The 23012-nt window shown below is 40.4% G+C and overlaps 1 protein-coding gene across 1 annotated transcript in view; it reads right to left on the reverse strand.

The window, feature by feature from the left end:
* Window positions 1-852: 852 nt before the first annotated feature.
* LOC137015295 (NACHT, LRR and PYD domains-containing protein 12-like) overlaps window positions 853-23012 on the reverse strand; it is a 33847-nt gene continuing 11687 nt past the window's right edge. Inside the window, exons 9-15 of the mRNA XM_067380155.1 lie at window positions 16757-16930; window positions 16478-16651; window positions 16197-16370; window positions 15916-16089; window positions 5492-5665; window positions 5377-5423; window positions 853-1649 (exon numbers count right to left, since the gene is read on the reverse strand). Of these exons, the coding sequence (XP_067236256.1) occupies window positions 1087-1649; window positions 5377-5423; window positions 5492-5665; window positions 15916-16089; window positions 16197-16370; window positions 16478-16651; window positions 16757-16930 (1480 nt within the window). The 3' untranslated portion in view covers window positions 853-1086. The remainder of the gene's footprint in view (window positions 1650-5376; window positions 5424-5491; window positions 5666-15915; window positions 16090-16196; window positions 16371-16477; window positions 16652-16756; window positions 16931-23012) is intronic.

Raw genomic sequence — 23012 nt, forward strand, 5'->3', positions numbered from 1 at the left:
TTTCTTTATATACTGAATTGCCAGATTCAAGTTAGTAAGGTGGACAGCAGGGAAAACCTTGACGAATATTGATTTGAAAATGCTGATTTTAATTCAGAATAAAAAGGTTGTTCTGCATTGTAAATGTGTTCAAATCTAACCATATCTGTGTCAGTCTGCATTGTGACCGATAGATTTTTATTTGAAGAAATTTAAAAAATAAACATTTCCCCGTTATATGCCAAGTTCAAGTGCGACAAAAGTCCTTAGGTCTTTGACCACTCTGATGAACACTCAATTTTTATTATTATTTTTTTTTTTATGAATTTTGGGTCACAACTACAAGCCAAGTACACTTAGAATACTTCATTATACTTTTAAGTATATCTCAATCAAAACAAGTACAGGCCAAATATACTGAGACCTTACTGTCAGTATAAGTCAAGTATACTTAAATATATTTCTGAGAAGTACATAAAAAGACTGAAAGTATACTTTCATATTCTTTAGTTTAAAGTAAGTATACTAATAGCACTCTTGAATACACTTCTTTTCATCATTACGTATATGGTTTGACAGGCTGCTTTGAGGAGGCTTGCGGCTGAATGTCCGGACAGTATCGGACCTGCTGACCATCAACAGAAGAGATGCTGATGGAGATTTTCTAGAGATCAAGGCAGCAGATTGAAGCTCTGAAGCTCCTGAAAGACTGAATTACCAACAGTGTTCAGCAGCGACACTGTGAGTGTTTGTAGTGAAGACAGAGAAATAAAGCACACTATCAGGAGACGACGGGATTTCTTCATTCTGCTGATCTGAATCACATTCATGATCATTCATACTGTCATCAGTTCACATCAGTCATTCACAAACCAGTTCAGGATTAAATGAGTCTCAAATGTGCTTTTATTCAATCTGATGAACAATTTACAACATGAATATTAAAGCAACTTTATTACTCTGTTTATTCCAGATTCAGAACAGTGTGTGTGTCTGATCTAGATGTGTAACTTCTAGATGACAATGAAAAACATGAATTAAAAATGAATGAATACAAATGTGATGAAGTGAGATTTGATGAGTGTATGTGAAGATCAGAAAGAGGATTTACAGAGTGTCTCTCGATCCTTTAATATCACACAGAGACACTGAGGAATGATAATCAACAGTAAATCCAGCACAGAGGGGTTCAGTGAATGTGGTGTTGAGTGTGTGTAAGTGTGTGAGTGTGTGTGTGTCAGAGACGCTGTAGAAGGACAGAGAGCCGGCCGACACGTCCACATACACTCCTGCTCTCTTAGAGGATAGACGGTCAGGAGGTATAACAGTTTCTCTCTTATTGTGATAGACGGATAATCCTCCATCAGAGCAGAACAGACTCCAGGATTTGTCATTTAATCCAAACAAACATTCTTCTCTGCCTCCTTTCCTGCTGATTCCTTCATATGTCACTGATATTACAGCATCATTTCCGCTCCATTCAGCCTCCCAGTAACAGCGTCCAGTCAGTCTCTCTCTACACAGAACCTGAAGATACTCATCATGATCAAATCTCTCTGGATGATCAGGATACGGCTGATGCTCTTCCACACGCGTCACCTTCCTGTTCCCATCAGACAGAACGAGTCGAGTGTGTGCTGTGTTTGGATCCAGTGTGAGATCACAGGCATCTGAACACAAGAAGAGAGAAACATCAAGAACAACAACAGTGAAGATGTGTGTGTGTGTGTGTGTGTGTGTGTGAGACAGAACGTCCTCCAGATTCACAAATGTCCTCACTAATCCAGTGAAAGCTGTTGAACAGAGACTAGAGATTCAGACCTCACTAGCAGTGCCGGTCCTAGACTTCTGGAGCCCTAAACACAACTGTGTGAAAAAGCTGTCAGGCCTGAAACAGAGCAGACTAGTGTTGTCAAAAGTACCAAAGCCACACTTAAATGTGAAGCGTAATGATAGCAGGCTTTCTGCAGTAGCGGCTCGGCTCATTCCTGCTGACAGACGATCCTGTGTGTGTTTGTGTGTGTGAAGAGCCTCGACGCTTTCTATTGACCGTGTGTTTCTGCAGTGTTGATCACTGTAGCCAATCACAGACATGTTTGTTGATCATGTGAACACAACGGTTTAGTCAGAATCAGCTCAATCCTCCAGAGTTTGTTCAGCGTGAGCTCTGCACTCTCCAATGGTTTCTCTATAACAACAGTGTGAACATGATGGCAATAAGAGATAGAGACATGTGATGATCGTAACAGCAGTTTTCACTCAGTCAGTGAGTTTGTGCTGCGGCTGAACTCAAGTCAAATCACATTCATTGATTATAAACAAACACATTCAGAATTTGAGTGACAGTTTTATTGTTCATGCTGCTAAGATCACACAGTTTCAGGAGTTACAGCCGTATTGAACACAGAATCACTCAGAAATGCCGTCGACACTCACAAAACCTCACAGAGAATGACAGTGAAGCTTTTTTTTGAGTTTAAGAGCGACCAGGACGCTTCAGTGAATGCTGAGATATTCTGATCAATAAAATGATCCTGCCAGAAGAATAGAGTGAAACTTTATTATGTCTGATCGTCTGTATCATCTCAGTGAGCTTTATTGTTTCAGACATGTGCAGTAAAGTGAATTTAACGTTTCTGATGTTTCAGTGTGAATGAGAAGCTTTTGGAAACACTTGTAAACTCTAGTGTGGACGAGAGTGTGGCGTTTTTATTGTGTCTGAATTAATAGTCACGTGTCAAGACATGTCATTACCATCACTGCCTGATGTCCAAAACAGTCATTAAATAAACATAAATCTCATGTATTAATAGAAAGATATTCCCACATGACTCCTCTAAAGCTGAATGCACAGTTATGTTCACATTATGTAGTGATACGCTCCTTAAATCATCTTTGAGAGAAAATGAGCCCCTGGTGGTGACCGGCACTGATAACTAGTTAAAAACGCCTCATAAACTGGACAAATCATGTTTCTCTGTAAATCTCTGTAAAAAAAAAAAGTGTTTTTCTGTCATGTTTGTTTGGGGCATAAAATATATCATTAACCTGATAGAAAAACAATTAAAGTCTATGAGATGAGCTCAGTAATATAGTCAAACAACTGTGTGTGTTTTTAATCTAAACCTCTTTCACATACTTGATTTATCTTCTCCTACCCTCCTTTGACAATGTAGAACTGAAAATTAGGATTCTGGAGAAATTCCTCACGTCAGCAACCTTTCCTAAAGTCTCATCCAAAAAATAACTGATCTCATCTAAAGAGTAAACCTGATCACAACCTGGGAAATATCTGACAGATCTGAAACATCAGATAAACACCATCCTCATCCTCATCCTCATTCATTTCATCCTCACCTAATTGCGGAGGCACCTATTGTATCCGTTGGCGGTAAAAGATCAACCTCGGTCAGTATTCAAAGTGAAAGTAAAAGTGACGGAGCTGCCTGACGCTGCAGTAACGGAGCATTTTCCCTCAGAGACGAATTTCAACATAACATGCTGATAACGGTAGCCTATATAACTGTCTTAATTTATTCCATTATTTATCTTGTGGCCCGTAAATATAGTGAAACAAATGAGAAGAATAGTATTAAACAGCTTGTTTTAAAATATTTAAAACATTTTGAAAGAGGAGCTGATAGTCTAATCTTTTATTATCCTCACAGCACGTCAGTTATGCGGTGATGCGCTGTAAAAAAATAACACAGGGCCGCCCGCAGACGTGCCTGGCTTTAAATCGGCGCTACTAAACACGGATATCGGCCGATGCCGATATATTAAAAAAAAAACAAATATCGACCTCTATATAGCTCAACTACTAATGTGATCATTATATACCCCCTTTCCACCAGCACAAACCGGGTGCTAGTTCAGGGCTAGTGCTAGTGCCAGTTCTGAGTTGGTTCAACTGACAAGCCTTCTAAAAACCGGTTTGCCTTTCCACAGGCTAGAGAGCAGCACAGAGCCAGGTCTTACATCACTGTATATGTCTCATATTTCACAGCAAAGCTAGCGCCAAACACAAACACAAACACAAACACACCAGGCTCGTTTGAGATCGGCATCCAAACACGGCTCGCCGTAATTTGTATATAGACGGAGATTACGATCGAGCTGCTATTAGCTTGATTAGCTGCTATTTCAAAAATGGCGGTCACAAGTTTCTTGTTGGTCACGGTAACCCCGCCTCCAGCCACTGATGTAAGCGGTTCTTACTTCTAGCCCAGCAATGTTTTGGTGCTACTTATGAACCACTTTTTCTGGTTCGGAGCTGGTGCTTTGTGTGTCGAAAGACAAAGAACTGATTTGAAACTTTGCTCTGGCTGCGAACCAGCACTTAAACTGCCTTGGTGGAAAAGGGGTAATAAAGGTGCTTACACAACAAAACACACTCACTTACGCATATGACTTAAAATAAATATAGAATAGCAATAACAATAATTGATTCATGTAAAGTATCAAAAGTAATTAATCGTATTGTTTTATTGAACAAAACTGTTAAAATACATAATGTATTGAAATGTACAACTAATGTTCTTTATGTTGTATAACAAATGCCTGCAGAGGGCACCAGTGGCCTGACGATTGTTTTTACACTTTACAATGCGATCTAGTTTGAGTTTGAGATGTGCCACTCGTGTAAATGATAACAGTTCATGTGAAGCTCTGAGACGCACATAGATAACCTACACACATGTAAATTACAGCGCATATATATTAAACCTGCAGCAAATACATTTATTTAATTCATTCATTCACAGCCTTTGTAAATTCCAGTAGCATTATGCTTTATTATGATTTTTAAACAGGTTTAATATCGTGCAGCCTTAGAAAATGGTCTAATAATGCGTTTCATGGATTCTGTGGAAAGCGCCACTTCCGGTATTTTACTGGTTACTCGACACAGGCAAATTGAAATCAAGGATTTTTTAATAATCGAGTATTCAAATTTAATTGAGGAATTGTTACAGCCCTACCTTTAACCATTCGCTCATTCTCAAAAGTCAACTCCTTGTCTTTCCTTTCTTTACACTCTCAGTAGGAATTAAGAATTAACATTAAGAGTCCGTGACTTTAAAACATAAATACTTGTTGCCTAAATGACAGCACGTTTCAAATACTTGTCGCTAATTGTTCATCTAGTTGGTCATCCTTGAGAAAAACCACCACTGCTTTGTTCATTCAGGATTCAGAAACAATATTCTCACGTCCCACATGTTCAGCCACCTCCAACAGCACATCTTCCACAGACTCTCCATCATTCATGACACACCTGATGCTGTGACGGAGTGACAGAGATGACGCCTACACACTCATGTGTGAGGCCATCTCATTTTGTGTGTTTGTGTGTGTGTGTGTGAGAGAGTGAGAGAGTGTGAGTGTTTGTAGACCTACACTTTCGTAGTCCTGCTGTCATCATGACCTCTCCTCCATGATCCACACTATAAACACACAAACACACATTAATGTAGATCTGCATTCAGTGTGTCATTATTAGTGTTTGACATACTTGAGTATCTGCAGTTTATAGTTTGGATCCTCCAGTTTGTGGTTGAGCAGCTGCACTCCTGATTGTCCTGGGTGATTGTAGCTCAGATCCAGCTCTCTCAGGTGTGAGGGGTTTGAACTCAGAGCTGAAGACACATAACCACAGCCTTCCTCTGTCACCATACAGCTAGACAACCTGCAGACACACACACAGTCAGATCATCTACAGACACACAACAGTCAGATCATCTACAGACACACACAGTCAGATCATCTACAGACACACACAGATCACCTACAGACACACAACAGTCAGATCATCTGCAGACACACATCAGTCAGATCATCTACAGACACACACCAGTCAGATCATCTACAGACACACACCAGTCAGATCATCTACAGACACACACAGTCAGATCATCTACAGACACACACAGTCAGATCATCTACAGACACACACAGTCAGATCATCTACAGACACACACAGTCAGATCATCTACAGACACACACCAGTCAGATCATCTGCAGACACACACGTCAGATCATCTGCAGACACACACCAGTCAGATCATCTACAGACACACAACAGTCAGATCATCTACAGACACACAGTCAGATCATCTACAGACACACACCAGTCAGATCATCTGCAGACACTCAGTCAGATCATCTACAGACACACACCAGTCAGTCAGATCATCTACAGACACACACCAGTCAGTCAGATCATCTGCAGACACACACCAGTCAGATCATCTGCAGACACACACAGTCAGATCATCTACAGACACACACCAGTCAGATCATCTACAGACACACACAGTCAGATCATCTACAGACACACACCAGTCAGTCAGATCATCTGCAGACACACACCAGTCAGATCATCTGCAGACACACACAGTCAGATCATCTACAGACACACATCAGTCAGATCATCTACAGACACACACAGTCAGATCATCTGCAGACACACACTCTCAGATCATCTACAGACACACATCAGTCAGATCATCTACAGACACACAACAGTCAGATCATCTACAGACACACACAGTCAGATCATCTGCAGACACACATCAGTCAGATCATCTACAGACACACACAGTCAGATCATCTGCAGACACACACAGTCAGATCATCTACAGACACACACCAGTCAGATCATCTGCAGACACACACAGTCAGATCATCTACAGACACACACAGTCAGATCATCTACAGACACACACAGTCAGATCATCTACAGACACACACAGTCAGATCATCTACAGACACTCAGTCAGATCATCTACAGACACACACCAGTCAGTCAGATCATCTACAGACACACACCAGTCAGATCATCTACAGACACACACCAGTCAGTCAGATCATCTACAGACACACACCAGTCAGATCATCTGCAGACACACACCAGTCAGTCAGATCATCTACAGACACACACAGTCAGATCATCTGCAGACACACACTCTCAGATCATCTGCAGACACACACCAGTCAGTCAGATCATCTACAGACACACACAGTCATATCATCTACAGACACACACAGTCAGATCATCTACAGACACACAACAGTCAGATCATCTGCAGACACACACAGTCAGATCATCTACAGACACACAACAGTCAGATCATCTACAGACACACAACAGTCAGATCATCTACAGACACACACAGTCAGATCATCTACAGACACACAACAGTCAGATCATCTACAGACACACAACAGTCAGATCATCTACAGACACACAACAGTCAGATCATCTACAGACACACAACAGTCAGATCATCTACAGACACACAACAGTCAGATCATCTACAGACACACACAGTCAGATCATCTACAGACACACACAGTCAGATCATCTACAGACACACAACAGTCAGATCATCTACAGACACACAACAGTCAGATCATCTACAGACACACACAGTCAGATCATCTACAGACACACACAGTCAGATCATCTGCAGACACACATCAGTCAGATCATCTACAGACACACAACAGTCAGATCATCTACAGACACACACAGTCAGATCATCTGCAGACACACATCAGTCAGATCATCTGCAGACACACACAGTCAGATCATCTGCAGACACACACAGTCAGATCATCTACAGACACACACCAGTCAGATCATCTGCAGACACACACAGTCAGATCATCTACAGACACACACAGTCAGATCATCTACAGACACACACAGTCAGATCATCTACAGACACACACCAGTCAGTCAGATCATCTACAGACACACACCAGTCAGTCAGATCATCTACATACACACACCAGTCAGATCATCTGCAGACACACACCAGTCAGATCATCTACAGACACACAACAGTCAGATCATCTACAGACACACACAGTCAGATCATCTACAGACACACACAGTCAGATCATCTACAGACACACACAGATCATTTACAGACACAACAACAGTCAGATCATCTACAGATACACAGTCAGATCATCTACAGACACACACAGTCAGATCATCTACAGACACACACAGTCAGATCATCTACAGACACACAACAGTCAGATCATCTACAGACACACAGTCAGATCATCTGCAGACACACACAGTCAGATCATCTACAGCCCCAAATCAGTCAGATCATCTACAGACACACACCAGACAGATCAGCTACATACACACACAGTCAGATCATCTGCAGACACACAGTCAGATCATCTACAGACACACATCAGTCAGATCATCTACAGACACACACAGTCATATCATCTACAGACACACATAGTCAGATCATCTGCAGACACACACAGTCAGATCATCTACAGACACACATCAGTCAGATCATCTACAGACACACAACAGTCAGATCATCTACAGACACACACCAGTCAGATCATATCCAGACACACACAGTCAGATCATCTGCAGACACACACAGTCATATCATCTACAGACACACACAGTCAGATCATCTGCAGACACACACAGTCAGATCATCTACAGACACACATCAGTCAGATCATCTACAGACACACAACAGTCAGATCATCTACAGACACACACAGTCAGATCATCTGCAGACACACTCTCAGATCATCTACAGACACACATCAGTCAGATCATCTACAGACACACACAGTCATATCATCTACAGACACACACAGTCAGATCATCTGCAGACACACACAGTCAGATCATCTACAGACACACATCAGTCAGATCATCTACAGACACACAACAGTCAGATCATCTACAGACACACAACAGTCAGATCATCTACAGACACACAACAGTCAGATAATATACAGAAACACAAAAGTCAGATCATCTACAGACACTCACTGTCAGATCATCTACAGACACACATCAGTCAGATCATCTACAGACACACAACAGTCAGATCATCTACAGACACACAACACTCAGATCATCTACAGACACACACAGTCAGATCATCTACAGACACACAACAGTCAGATCATCTACAGACACACACAGTCATATCATCTACAGACACACACAGTCAGATCATCTGCAGACACACACAGTCAGATCATCTACAGACACACATCAGTCAGATCATCTACAGACACACAACAGTCAGATCATCTACAGACACACACAGTCAGATCATCTGCAGACACACACAGTCATATCATCTTCAGACACACACAGTCAGATCATCTACAGACACACACAGTCAGATCATCTACAGACACACACAGTCAGATCATCTACAGACACACACCAGTCAGATCATCTGCAGACACACACGTCAGATCATCTACAGACACACACAGTCAGATCATCTACAGACACACACAGTCAGATCATCTACAGACACACAACAGTCAGATCATCTACAGACACACACCAGTCAGTCAGATCATCTACAGACACACACAGTCAGATCATCTACAGACACACACAGTCAGATCATCTACAGACACACAACAGTCAGATCATCTACAGACACACAACAGTCAGATCATCTACAGACACACACAGTCAGATCATCTACAGACACACACAGTCAGATCATCTACAGACACACACAGTCAGATCATCTACAGACACACAACAGTCAGATCATCTACAGACACACAGTCAGATCATCTGCAGACACACACAGTCAGATCATCTACAGACACACAACAGTCAGATCATCTACAGACACACACAGTCAGATCATCTACAGACACACACAGTCAGATCATCTGCAGACACACAGTCAGATCATCTACAGACACACAACAGTCAGATCATCTACAGACACACACAGTCATATCATCTACAGACACACACCAGTAGTCAGATCATCTGCAGACACACACAGTCAGATCATCTACAGACACACATCAGTCAGATCATCTACAGACACACAACAGTCAGATCATCTACAGACACACACAGTCAGATCATCTGCAGACACACACAGTCAGATCATCTGCAGACACACACAGTCATATCATCTACAGACACACACAGTCAGATCATCTGCAGACACACACAGTCAGATCATCTACAGACACACATCAGTCAGATCATCTACAGACACACAACAGTCAGATCATCTACAGACACACACAGTCAGATCATCTGCAGACACACTCTCAGATCATCTACAGACACACATCAGTCAGATCATCTACAGACACACACAGTCATATCATCTACAGACACACACAGTCAGATCATCTGCAGACACACACAGTCAGATCATCTACAGACACACATCAGTCAGATCATCTACAGACACACACAGTCAGATCATCTACAGACACACAGTCAGATCATCTACAGACACACACAGTCAGATCATCTACAGACACACATCAGTCAGATCATCTACAGACACACAACAGTCAGATCATCTACAGACACACAACACTCAGATCATCTACAGACACACACAGTCAGATCATCTACAGACACACAACAGTCAGATCATCTACAGACACACACAGTCATATCATCTACAGACACACACAGTCAGATCATCTGCAGACACACACAGTCAGATCATCTACAGACACACATCAGTCAGATCATCTACAGACACACAACAGTCAGATCATCTACAGAAACACACAGTCAGATCATCTGCAGACACACACAGTCATATCATCTACAGACACACACAGTCAGATCATCTGCAGACACACACAGTCAGATCATCTACAGACACACATCAGTCATATCATCTACAGACACACACAGTCAGATCATCTGCAGACACACACAGTCAGATCATCTACAGACACACAACACTCAGATCATCTACAGACACACACAGTCAGATCATCTACAGACACACACAGTCAGATCATCTACAGACACACATCAGTCAGATCATCTACAGACACACAACAGTCAGATCATCTACAGACACACAACACTCAGATCATCTACAGACACACACAGTCAGATCATCTACAGACACACACAGTCAGATCATCTACAGACACACAACACTCAGATCATCTGCAGACACACACAGTCAGATCATCTGCAGACACACAGTCAGATCATCTACAGACACACAACAGTCAGATCATCTACAGACACAACAGTCAGATCATCTACAGACACACACAGTCAGATCATCTACAGACACACACAGTCAGATCATCTACAGACACACACAGTCAGATCATCTACAGACACACACCAGTCAGTCAGATCATCTACAGACACACACCAGTCAGTCAGATCATCTACATACACACACCAGTCAGATCATCTGCAGACACACACCAGTCAGATCATCTACAGACACACAACAGTCAGATCATCTACAGACACACACAGTCAGATCATCTACAGACACACACAGTCAGATCATCTACAGACACACACAGATCATTTACAGACACAACAACAGTCAGATCATCTACAGATACACAGTCAGATCATCTACAGACACACACAGTCAGATCATCTACAGACACACACAGTCAGATCATCTACAGACACACAACAGTCAGATCATCTACAGACACACAGTCAGATCATCTGCAGACACACACAGTCAGATCATCTACAGACACACAACAGTCAGATCATCTACAGACACACAGTCAGATCATCTGCAGACACACAGTCAGATCATCTGCAGACACACAGTCAGATCATCTACAGACACACATCAGTCAGATCATCTACAGACACACACAGTCATATCATCTACAGACACACATAGTCAGATCATCTGCAGACACACACAGTCAGATCATCTACAGACACACATCAGTCAGATCATCTACAGACACACAACAGTCAGATCATCTACAGACACACACAGTCAGATCATCTGCAGACACACACAGTCAGATCATCTGCAGACACACACAGTCATATCATCTACAGACACACACAGTCAGATCATCTGCAGACACACACAGTCAGATCATCTACAGACACACATCAGTCAGATCATCTACAGACACACAACAGTCAGATCATCTACAGACACACACAGTCAGATCATCTGCAGACACACTCTCAGATCATCTACAGACACACATCAGTCAGATCATCTACAGACACACACAGTCATATCATCTACAGACACACACAGTCAGATCATCTGCAGACACACACAGTCAGATCATCTACAGACACACATCAGTCAGATCATCTACAGACACACACAGTCAGATCATCTACAGACACACAGTCAGATCATCTACAGACACACAACACTCAGATCATCTACAGACACACACAGTCAGATCATCTACAGACACACACAGTCAGATCATCTACAGACACACATCAGTCAGATCATCTACAGACACACAACAGTCAGATCATCTACAGACACACAACACTCAGATCATCTACAGACACACACAGTCAGATCATCTACAGACACACAACAGTCAGATCATCTACAGACACACACAGTCATATCATCTACAGACACACACAGTCAGATCATCTGCAGACACACACAGTCAGATCATCTACAGACACACATCAGTCAGATCATCTACAGACACACAACAGTCAGATCATCTACAGAAACACACAGTCAGATCATCTGCAGACACACACAGTCATATCATCTACAGACACACACAGTCAGATCATCTGCAGACACACACAGTCAGATCATCTACAGACACACATCAGTCATATCATCTACAGACACACACAGTCAGATCATCTGCAGACACACACAGTCAGATCATCTACAGACACACAACACTCAGATCATCTACAGACACACACAGTCAGATCATCTACAGACACACACAGTCAGATCATCTACAGACACACATCAGTCAGATCATCTACAGACACACAACAGTCAGATCATCTACAGACACACAACACTCAGATCATCTACAGACACACACAGTCAGATCATCTACAGACACACACAGTCAGATCATCTACAGACACACAACACTCAGATCATCTGCAGACACACACAGTCAGATCATCTGCAGACACACAGTCAGATCATCTACAGACACACAACAGTCAGATCATCTACAGACACAACAGTCAGATCATCTACAGACACACACAGTCAGATCATCTACAGACACACAACAGTCAGATCATCTACAGACACACAACAGTCAGATCATCTACAGACACACACAGTCAGATCATCTACAGACACACAACAGTCAGATCATCTACAGACACACATCAGTCAGATCATCTGCAGACACACACAGTCAGATCATCTGCAGACACACACAGTCAGATCATCTACAGACACACACAGTCAGATCATCTACAGACACACACAGTCAGATCATCTACAGACACACAACAGTCAGATCATCTACAGACACACAACAGTCAGATCATCTACAGACACACAACAGTCAGATCATCTACAGACACACAACAGTCAGATCATCTGCAGACACACACAGTCAGATCATCTGCAGACACACACAGTCAGATCATCTACAGACACACAACAGTCAGATCATCTACAGACACACAACAGTCAGATCATCTACAGGCACACACCAGTCAGATCATCTGCAGACACACACCAGTCAGATCATCTGCAGACACACACCAGTCAGATCATCTACAGACACACACACAGTCAGATCATCTACAGACACACAACAGTCAGATCAACTACAGGCACACAACAGTCAGATCATCTACAGACACACACCAGTCAGATCATCTACAGACACACACCAGTCAGATCAACTACAGGCACACAACAGTCAGATCATCTACAGACACACACAGTCAGATCATCTACAGACACACAACAGTCAGATCATCTACAGACACACACCAGTCAGATCAACTACAGGCACACAACAGTCAGATCATCTACAGACACACACCAGTCAGATCATCTACAGACAGACAGTCAGATCATCTACAGACACACACAGTCAGATCATCTACAGACACACACAGTCAGATCATCTACAGACACACACAGTCAGATCATCTACAGACACACAACAGTCAGATCATCTATAGACACACACAGTCAGATCATCTACAGACACACAACAGTCAGATCATCTACAGACACACAACAGTCAGATCATCTACAGACACACACAGTCAGATCATCTACAGACACACACAGTCAGATCATCTACAGACACACACAGTCAGATCATCTACAGACACACAACAGTCAGATCATCTACAGACACACAACAGTCAGATCATCTACAGACACACAACAGTCAGATCATCTACAGACACACAACAGTCAGATCATCTACAGACACACACAGTCAGATCATCTACAGACACACACCAGTCAGATCATCTGCAGACACACACAGTCAGATCATCTACAGACACACACAGTCAGATCATCTACAGACACACACAGTCAGATCATCTACAGACACACACAGTCAGATCATCTACAGACACACACAGGCGGACCATGTTGAAAATCCCTGAGACTGTTGATGTCATTGAAGCCCTGTCCACTTTCAACAGCTGCAGCCTGTTGTGACTTCAATTATTGACCTTTAAGAAGGCTTGCTTCAGTAAAGTGGTTTACTTCCTTTCCTTGTCTTTGCTACTCAGGAATTGTCACATGGTGCTGTGTACGAATAAACCAGTCTGATGCACCCATGAAATGACTTATATACTGTTATTGGTGAAAATAAACCTTTAAAATGGATATTGCCTCAAGGTGTTTTTACTGACGCCCCATTGTGATGCTCCCCCTGTGATTCAGCAGTGTCCTAAGAGTCTTTTACATGGTCCTTCGAGCCGGAGCTGAGCGTTCCAATGGACCAAGATCAATCAATTAGCCAATGCCATGTATCATCTCGTCAATGTCAAATGTCAATAGATGATGTCATACAGCAATTAGAATATTCATTATGTCATTAAGTTGTATTCACATTCTGCCAAGTGTCAGCCCTTTACATTTGTTTGCTTCTCTGCTGCTACCTCTTTGTGCTCACATAATATATTTTAATACAGCCAAATTCCCAATAAAATTCTTTCATCTATATATTTTTCTATTTTGTTGTCAGACAATATGAAATGGTGACTGAAATGTGGCCCATTAAAACTACATATAGGACTCAACACTAAACCTTGTCATGTGCTTGTCCTTCGGACAAATAAATCGGTCATTCATTGTCTGAGTAAAACAGTTGCTTGTCTGGAAAAAAAAAAAAAAAAAAAAAAAAAAAAAAGGATTTTTTTTTATTTTTTGGTGTAAATATAAATGTATTCTGAAGCAATATCCTTTCAGAATATTCCAGCTTTGACATATATAAATCTGCATATTTGTGATATTTACACTGAGGGCATTTCTTTTTTTTTTTTTTTTTTTACCTTTACAAGGGACAATTTCCCCCCACCCAATCCTGTACGATTCATGTAAATGGTATGATTCATCTTTAAATTCTTAAATTTGTTCAATAAACTCAATTAGAATAAGACACTAAGGGCTGTTACCAATCAAATTAAATAATTTACAATAAAAAAAAAATATAATAAATATTCTGATTTAACCTTGAGCTTTGAAGTATTAGACAGATTAGATAGCTTTGATATTTGCACCACTATTTACAATGATACTAATAATTCTTAATTTCTAATAGGAATGCAAAATCATGAAAAATCAATCAGTAGTTGATTTTTTTAAATAGAATAACGAGACACAAACCTCTACATTCAATCGTGTTTGCCCCTTTTTATTTTTGATCACAGTGCATAAAACGTTTAGTCCCAATGTGCGCACATTTGGAGAAATACACATTTACCTCATATTTCATTAGATGAAACAGAAGAAGGGCCGTACACAGGGTTTTATAATTTACACAGGTCACAAAATGTAGTTTACTAGTCTAGGGGGGTACATGACTTTTGCCCAATTTGCTGACACACACACACACACACACACACACACACACACACACGAACATTGTGACAGTCCGACTGTACTTTATCCATTATATGTTGTTAAATACCTCAGGATCTGCAGCTGACAGTTTGGACTCTTCAGACCATCAGAAATGAAGTTGACACCAGAGTCCTGTAGGTCATTGTTACTCAGATCCAGCTCTCTCAGGACAGAGTTTGAGGATTGTAGAGCTGAAGACAAACTGTTACAACACTGAGCAGTGAGATTACAGAGAGCAAGTCTGAAAGAGAGCAGATCAAACACACATCAACAGTCAGATCATCTACAGACACACATTAACATTTTGACCATCTAAGTGTACTTTATCCATTATATGTTCTTAAATACCTCAGGATCTGCAGCTGACAGTTTGGACTCTTCAGACCATCAGAAATGACGTTGACACCAGAGTCCTGTAGGTCATTGTTACTCAGATCCAGCTCTCTCAGGACAGAGTTTGAGGATTGTAGAGCTGAAGACACAATTTCACAATCCTGATCTGAGAGATTACAGCCAGCAAGTCTGAAAGAGAGCAGATCAAACACACATCAACAGTCAGATCATCTACAGACACACATGAACACTGTGATCGGCTGACTGTAAATTATCTCTTATATGTTCTTAAATACCTCAGGATCTGCAGCTGACAGTTTGGACTCTTCAGTCCATCAGAAATGAAGTTGACACCAGAGTCCTGTAGGTCATTGTTACTCAGATCCAGCTCTCTCAGGACAGAGTTTGAGGATTGTAGAGCTGAAGACAAACCGTCACAACACTGAGCAGTGAGATTACAGCCAGCAAGACTGAAAGAGAGCAGATCAAACACATCAACAGTCAGATCATCTACAGACACACATTAACATTTTGACCATCTAAGTGTACTTTATCCATTATATGTTCTTAAATACCTCAGGATCTGCAGCTGACAGTTTGGACTCTTCAGTCCATCAGAAATGAAGTTGACACCAGAGTCCTGTAGGTCATTGTTACTCAGATCCAGCTCTCTCAGGACAGAGTTTGAGGATTGTAGAGCTGAAGACACAATTTCACAATGCTGATCTGAGAGATAACAGCCAGAAAATCTGAAAGAGATGAAATATTAAATAAATAAAACAATAAAGACATGTACAGTGGGTTTCCAGTTTTCTGCCCTCAGGATCACATGATCTGAACACTGAATCACAATACAATGAGCTCCTGAGAGTGTGATAATCTGATCACTTTATTATTCAGATTAATATCTGAAATCAGATGAGCTCCTGACTGTTTCTTCAGAATATTAGACATTTTGAAAAATGTAATAAAGTTTTCTGAGGGTATAAAATATAAAAGTTTTGAGAGACTCTCCAGACAGCTGTGCATTTATTGCAGTTTTACCATTTTTACCATTCAAGATGACATGTTGAATAAATGCTTTATCAGTAGTTTAAGCTTTACAGTGATGAAGAGACAGAGATTAATACACTGAGTCACAAATGTGGAAATCATATCCTTTAAAATTATGTTAACAAAATAAAAGAGCTCTTAAAGGGGACCTATTATGCAAAATTCACTTTTGCACGGTGTTTGGACATAAATGTGTGTTGGCAGTGTGTGTACACAACCACCCTATAGTGATAAAAATCCACCCACTCCTTTTTAATCCCCATAAATCATAAGCAGTGTCTCAGAACAAGCCGTTTCCAGATCCCTGGCAGTGTGACGTCACATTAGCCACAGGCCCCGCCCACAAATGTTGACAGACACTTCCAAAATGTTCCAAAATGAATTATTGATCAAAGCCATAAACAATCACTGTTCAAAACTCTCTCCTTACCTTATCTTGATTCACAACGATAAGCTTGTAATAATGTTTTATAATCTGATTGATACTGGCAGGAATTCATGGGAAATACGAGTTTGCTGACGTTTGTCTTTGCGTCATTACGTCACGTCAGTAAACAGGAAGGAGTTCTGGCTAGTAGGCTATATGGTGGATACTCCTGTAGCACATCATTTGTAGCCTCTTCTTACAGCAGCTGGAATGGATTAAACTTGGGATGGAGGCTTGAAATCCAGAAAGTTCAAAAATCACAATCATCACTGACAACTGTGGTAAAAAGTAAAAGACTTCAGGCTGCAGAGAGCCAGTAAAAAAGAGAAAGTGACCGGGCTTGTGTAATAAAAGAGTAAATGTCGGCAGGGCTTTTGAAAGGCGGCGTGACCAAAGCGGGTGTGCCTCATACGTCCTGAAAAGTGAAGCTGCGGGCTCTTTGATCGCCCCCTGGAGGCTGGATACAGTACAGGTCATAAACCCCACCCGCTCAATGCAGACGAATGAGACTTAGGTTAAAACATAAAAATAAATTATGCTTCAAATAAAATTTTCCGAAAGATGGTTTTGGTCATTTAAGGTAATTGTTATTACGCTGATTTATATTCAATTGTTCGTTTTTGTGATAAGTTTGATTTTAGCTAGCAATTTGGTGCTATAGAAACGGGGCGTGTCATCGTGACTCACAGTTGATTGACAGCTTCTCTGAGGACTGTCGGAGCTTCAAAGGGGGATTCTCTACTTTAATTAATTATAGAGCACTGTCTACAGCAATCGATCTCCTGTAACGTTAGTTTAAACATTTTATTTAAAATGGCAGGACTGTTTCTGACATTTTAGAGTTGTTTCTAGTGGCATATTATATTGAGTTAATCTACTGAATTTGCTGTTTCAAAAATATTATTGCTCTAAAAAAAGAATAGCCTATTATTTTATAGGTAGAATTTTAAATTACGTATAATTTATATAGCCTATTTAAAATACATGAATGATGATGCAGTCGTCTAGGCGGAAGTTTGATACCGCGACTCCGCCTCCGGGCTCCACTGACGATTCCTTCTGCGCATGCCCAGGCTCCAAACTTTTTTCTTTTTTTTTGACGTTTTTGCGTAACGTGTCAGCGCCCATCAGCGTCCTTTCTGGCTTCAGTTCAATACAATGGAAGGAAGCGCCGTCGCGTCGTCCATCTTTTTTTACAGTCTATGGACCAAAGGCAGATGGCTATTTTTCTGCTGGACAGGTGAAGACATTTCAATTGTTCACTGGGTAATAAGGTTACAGTAGCACACGCTCTCGCTTCATCCATAGTTATGAATAATGATAATACTAACTACATACAGATTCACGCAAAGCTGAAGATTTTAACATTAATAATTCCAGAACAAAGTATAATGATTTGCACCACTGGCAGCGTGATTTATTGTAAAACTTTTTTTGAGTTGTCAGTACAAAAGTGGATGACATGTTACTTCTTCAGATGACATTTTCTGGTGAAACTTCTAATTTTTGGACACATATAAGACATTGAATCAGTAATTGTGATGTACAGTGAAGATCCACACTGGTGCGTTGCCAATACTCCTGACAGCCCCCCCCCCCACACATAGCTGCAGCTGCTCCTCAAAACATTAGATTCATCCGCTGAGGAGCCGTGCCGAAGCACAACCCACGTAAAGATGATAATTCCACTAATCACTGCTATTGCAGGTTTCAGACAGAGATGGAGACAGAGAGGCGAAACTTACAGACTGTAGCTTTAAGATCTTTTAAGTGCTTGTTTAAAAGTCCCAAAATTATATTAACATTTACTATTTATTTTACAATTAATCGTCATCTATGAACTTACAGCTCTGTGGAAATGAATTTATGTCTGTGAGTGACTGCATTTATATTTAAAGTATAGTTTTCTCACAAGTGCATAGAAATTAATTGGCCAAAATACACATTACACACAATAAACGTGTTTCAATGAGGCACTGATGAGATGTGTGTCAGATTCACTGTAAAAGACTGAAAACAGCACTGTCAGCAGATTTCATAATAACCTACTCTAAAGGCAACACAAGCTCAACTGACGCTCGAGACAAAACACCGTCGTGCCGCCCACACTTCACACTCACAATTAAACTCCATCTCTGAGATGAACGTGAAAGACTGGAGGTTTATTTATTGGTTTATTAATAAACTTGCACTAAAATAAAAGCATGTACAAGCATGTTTTCGAAATTTTGTTATATGTATGGAGGAGGGAGGGCTTCATAGACAAAAGGTTGGGAACCACTGTTCTAGACCATAGAGCTGCACAATTAATCAAGTTTGAAATCCTGATTATAATTACAGATGCCACAATTATGTCATCGTTCAAAGACGCAATTACAAAAAAAGTCCACTTACATTATTCTGTGTGCGTAAGATAACTGAAGTTAGATAACAGAAGATAACTTAAAGGTTTTTCCCAGTGTTTTAATTTTAGTATAACAATACCATGCATATTTATATTTCTATTTATTTAAAGCAACTAAACCAATGTATATTTGACATGTGAGGCTTAATGCTGTAGAAAAGCAATAAGGTTTTCAGAAAGGGTGTTTTCAGCTTGTTTGTGTTGATATATAACAATATGGCATGCAGTCGCTTCAAATAATGGCATAAAGATATTCAAAACATCATTCAGTGTAAATTGTGATCATTGTAATTAATAACCGCAATTACAATTTCAAGGGAATAATCAACAATTATGATTTTGTCATAATCATGCAGCTCTACTAGACCATGACACAAACATGAATAATTCTGATAACCTGCGATTCTAATGTAAATCATTTGCTGTTTTGTTTGTATAATTACTCCAATGAACGAGCTGTTGTTATTAAAGGTGCCGTAGAACGTCTTTTTAAAAGATGTAATATAAGTCTAAGGTGTCCCCTGAATGTGTCTGTGAAGTTTCAGATCAAAATACCCCATAGATTTTTTTTAATTCATTTTTTTAACTGCCTATTTTGGGGCATCATTAGAAATGAGCCGATTCAGGGTGTGTGGCCCTTTAAATCTCCTGCTCCACGCCCCAAGAGCTCACGCTTGCCTTAAACAACATAAAACAAGTTCACACAGCTAATATAACCCTCAAATGGATCTTTACAAAGTGTTCGTCATGCAACATGTCTAATCGCATAAGTACAGTGTTTATTTGGATGTTTACATTGATTCTGAATGAGTTTGAGGCTGTGCTCCATGGCTAACGGCTAATGCTACACTGTTGGAGAGATTTATAAAGAATGAAGTTGTGTTTATGAATTATACAGACTGCAAGTGTTTAAAAATGAAAATACATTACAAATACAGTACATTAGCAACATGCTAATGAAACATTTAGAAAGACAATTTACAAATATCACTAAAAATATCATGATATCATGGATCATGTCAGTTATTGTTGCTCCATCTGCCATTTTTCACTGTTGTTCTTGCTTGCTTACCTAGTCTGATGATTCAGCTGTGCACAGATCCAGACGTTCTGCCCTTGTCTAATGCCTTTCATAATGTTGGGAACATGAGCTGGCATATGCAAATATTGGGGTCGTACATATTAATGATCCCGACTGTTACGTAACAGTCAGTGTTATGTTGAGATTCGCCTGTTCTTCGGAGGTCTTTTAAACAAATTAGATTTATATAAGAAGGAGGAAACAATGGAGTTTGAGACTCACTGTATGTCATTTCCATGTACTGAACTCTTGTTATTTAACTATGCCGAGGTAAATTCAATTTTTGAATTTAGGGCACCTTTAATTTTGATGAACACAATAAAGAGTTGGACATGTGGGCTGTTCTTCTTTCTTTTGACTGAGTTATTCCTAAAACTCAGTGAGATTCACATCACAGTTTAGAGTTCTCTAGAATGAGTGGCCAACTAGTGCTTATTCCTGGGTTTACTATCATTACAAAGTTGCTTGTCACTCAAAACTTTATTCTGACTTACTCTGAAATGATTGACTTCAGTAGATTCCGATGTATCCATTGTAACCGCGAATCTGCGTCAGGTTAGTAACGGACTAAAGTCCAGTTGAGTGGAGCATAGGGCACACCAACTGTGATTTTAGAGCTCCGACTAACGCTTGGCATTAGTTCAAGTGTACTCAGACTGTAAATTTCCGTTTAGGACAACAAAATGTTGATCGACCAACCTAAATAGGGTGAGCCTTACCTCTGTTTATTGTAATGTTACTCTAGCTAAGTGTACATGGGAAACCATGGAATAACCAAACCAAAGCTACTATAAGAGAAGTAATATTGGTCGACTTCCCTGTAAATAGTGGTTATGACCTCTGACTAGAGTTAGTGTTACTTTAATTCAAGTGTATACAGATCTATGGGGACTAAACCAAATACTTTTAGAGAAAGCAAGCATGAGAGTGGCACTCTATTAATATAGTCAATTACCTCTGTCTAGTGACCAAGACTGGCGAGTTTGTGATCGTGGGCCTTCATATTAATGAATGGCCAGTGCGAGGACCCTGCGCGACACTGAGAACCGAATGAACGAGAACAATAAGAGTAAAGAGTTAAATACAATATTCAAATGTAAAGCCAAATTATTATACAAATGACCAATGATCAATTGACATTCTAAACTAAATTCGAGGTCATGATAACATGGAGTCAGATAAAAGATTATTTGGAATTAAACTACTTTGCCACGCTGAAAAGACCGAACGCGCAAGAAACCTTCCCCGTCCTGTGGGAAACCGCCATTGGGCCGATTGGGCGGGCCTTACAACCTGTTGAAATGTAAGTTAATCTTTTATTTTGACATTAATGTAGTCTCAATGCTGACAGAGTAAATATGTGTTAGAAAACTAGAGCTTTATCACTCATAATATTCCCATTCACAGTAATCCACCTTCTCTATCGTTTCATTTATTTTATGGCATAATCACACCTCTTTAAATATATAATAATGTCAAACACTGGCTAGTGCTGTACAGTAAAAAGTAAGACACTTCAAGCACAGCCGTCACTGTAATAGTTCACTGTAACAGTCGTCAAATAGCTGAACATTAAGCATTTATGATGAATAATTACTGAAGATTAAATGTCATGATGATATATTTTTATTGCTATTAATATCAGCAGTAATTTATGTCATTTTATCTTCATTCACAAGTGAAAATGTCTCAATTCCAGCTTTACTGATCAATGGTGTCGACCGTCCCTTTGCGCCACCTGGTGGTGATTTCACCAGCGAGTTTCACACGTGACTGTGTTGTGTTTACCCGCGGCGGTAACAGGCGTTTTAGTGACTATCTGCTGTATTAAAGAGGCGTGTCGTGACCCTTTAAGATCCTGTTATT

The sequence above is a fragment of the Chanodichthys erythropterus genome, chromosome 24, assembly GCF_024489055.1.
Source record: "Chanodichthys erythropterus isolate Z2021 chromosome 24, ASM2448905v1, whole genome shotgun sequence".
Taxonomy (NCBI): Eukaryota; Metazoa; Chordata; class Actinopteri; order Cypriniformes; family Xenocyprididae; genus Chanodichthys; species Chanodichthys erythropterus.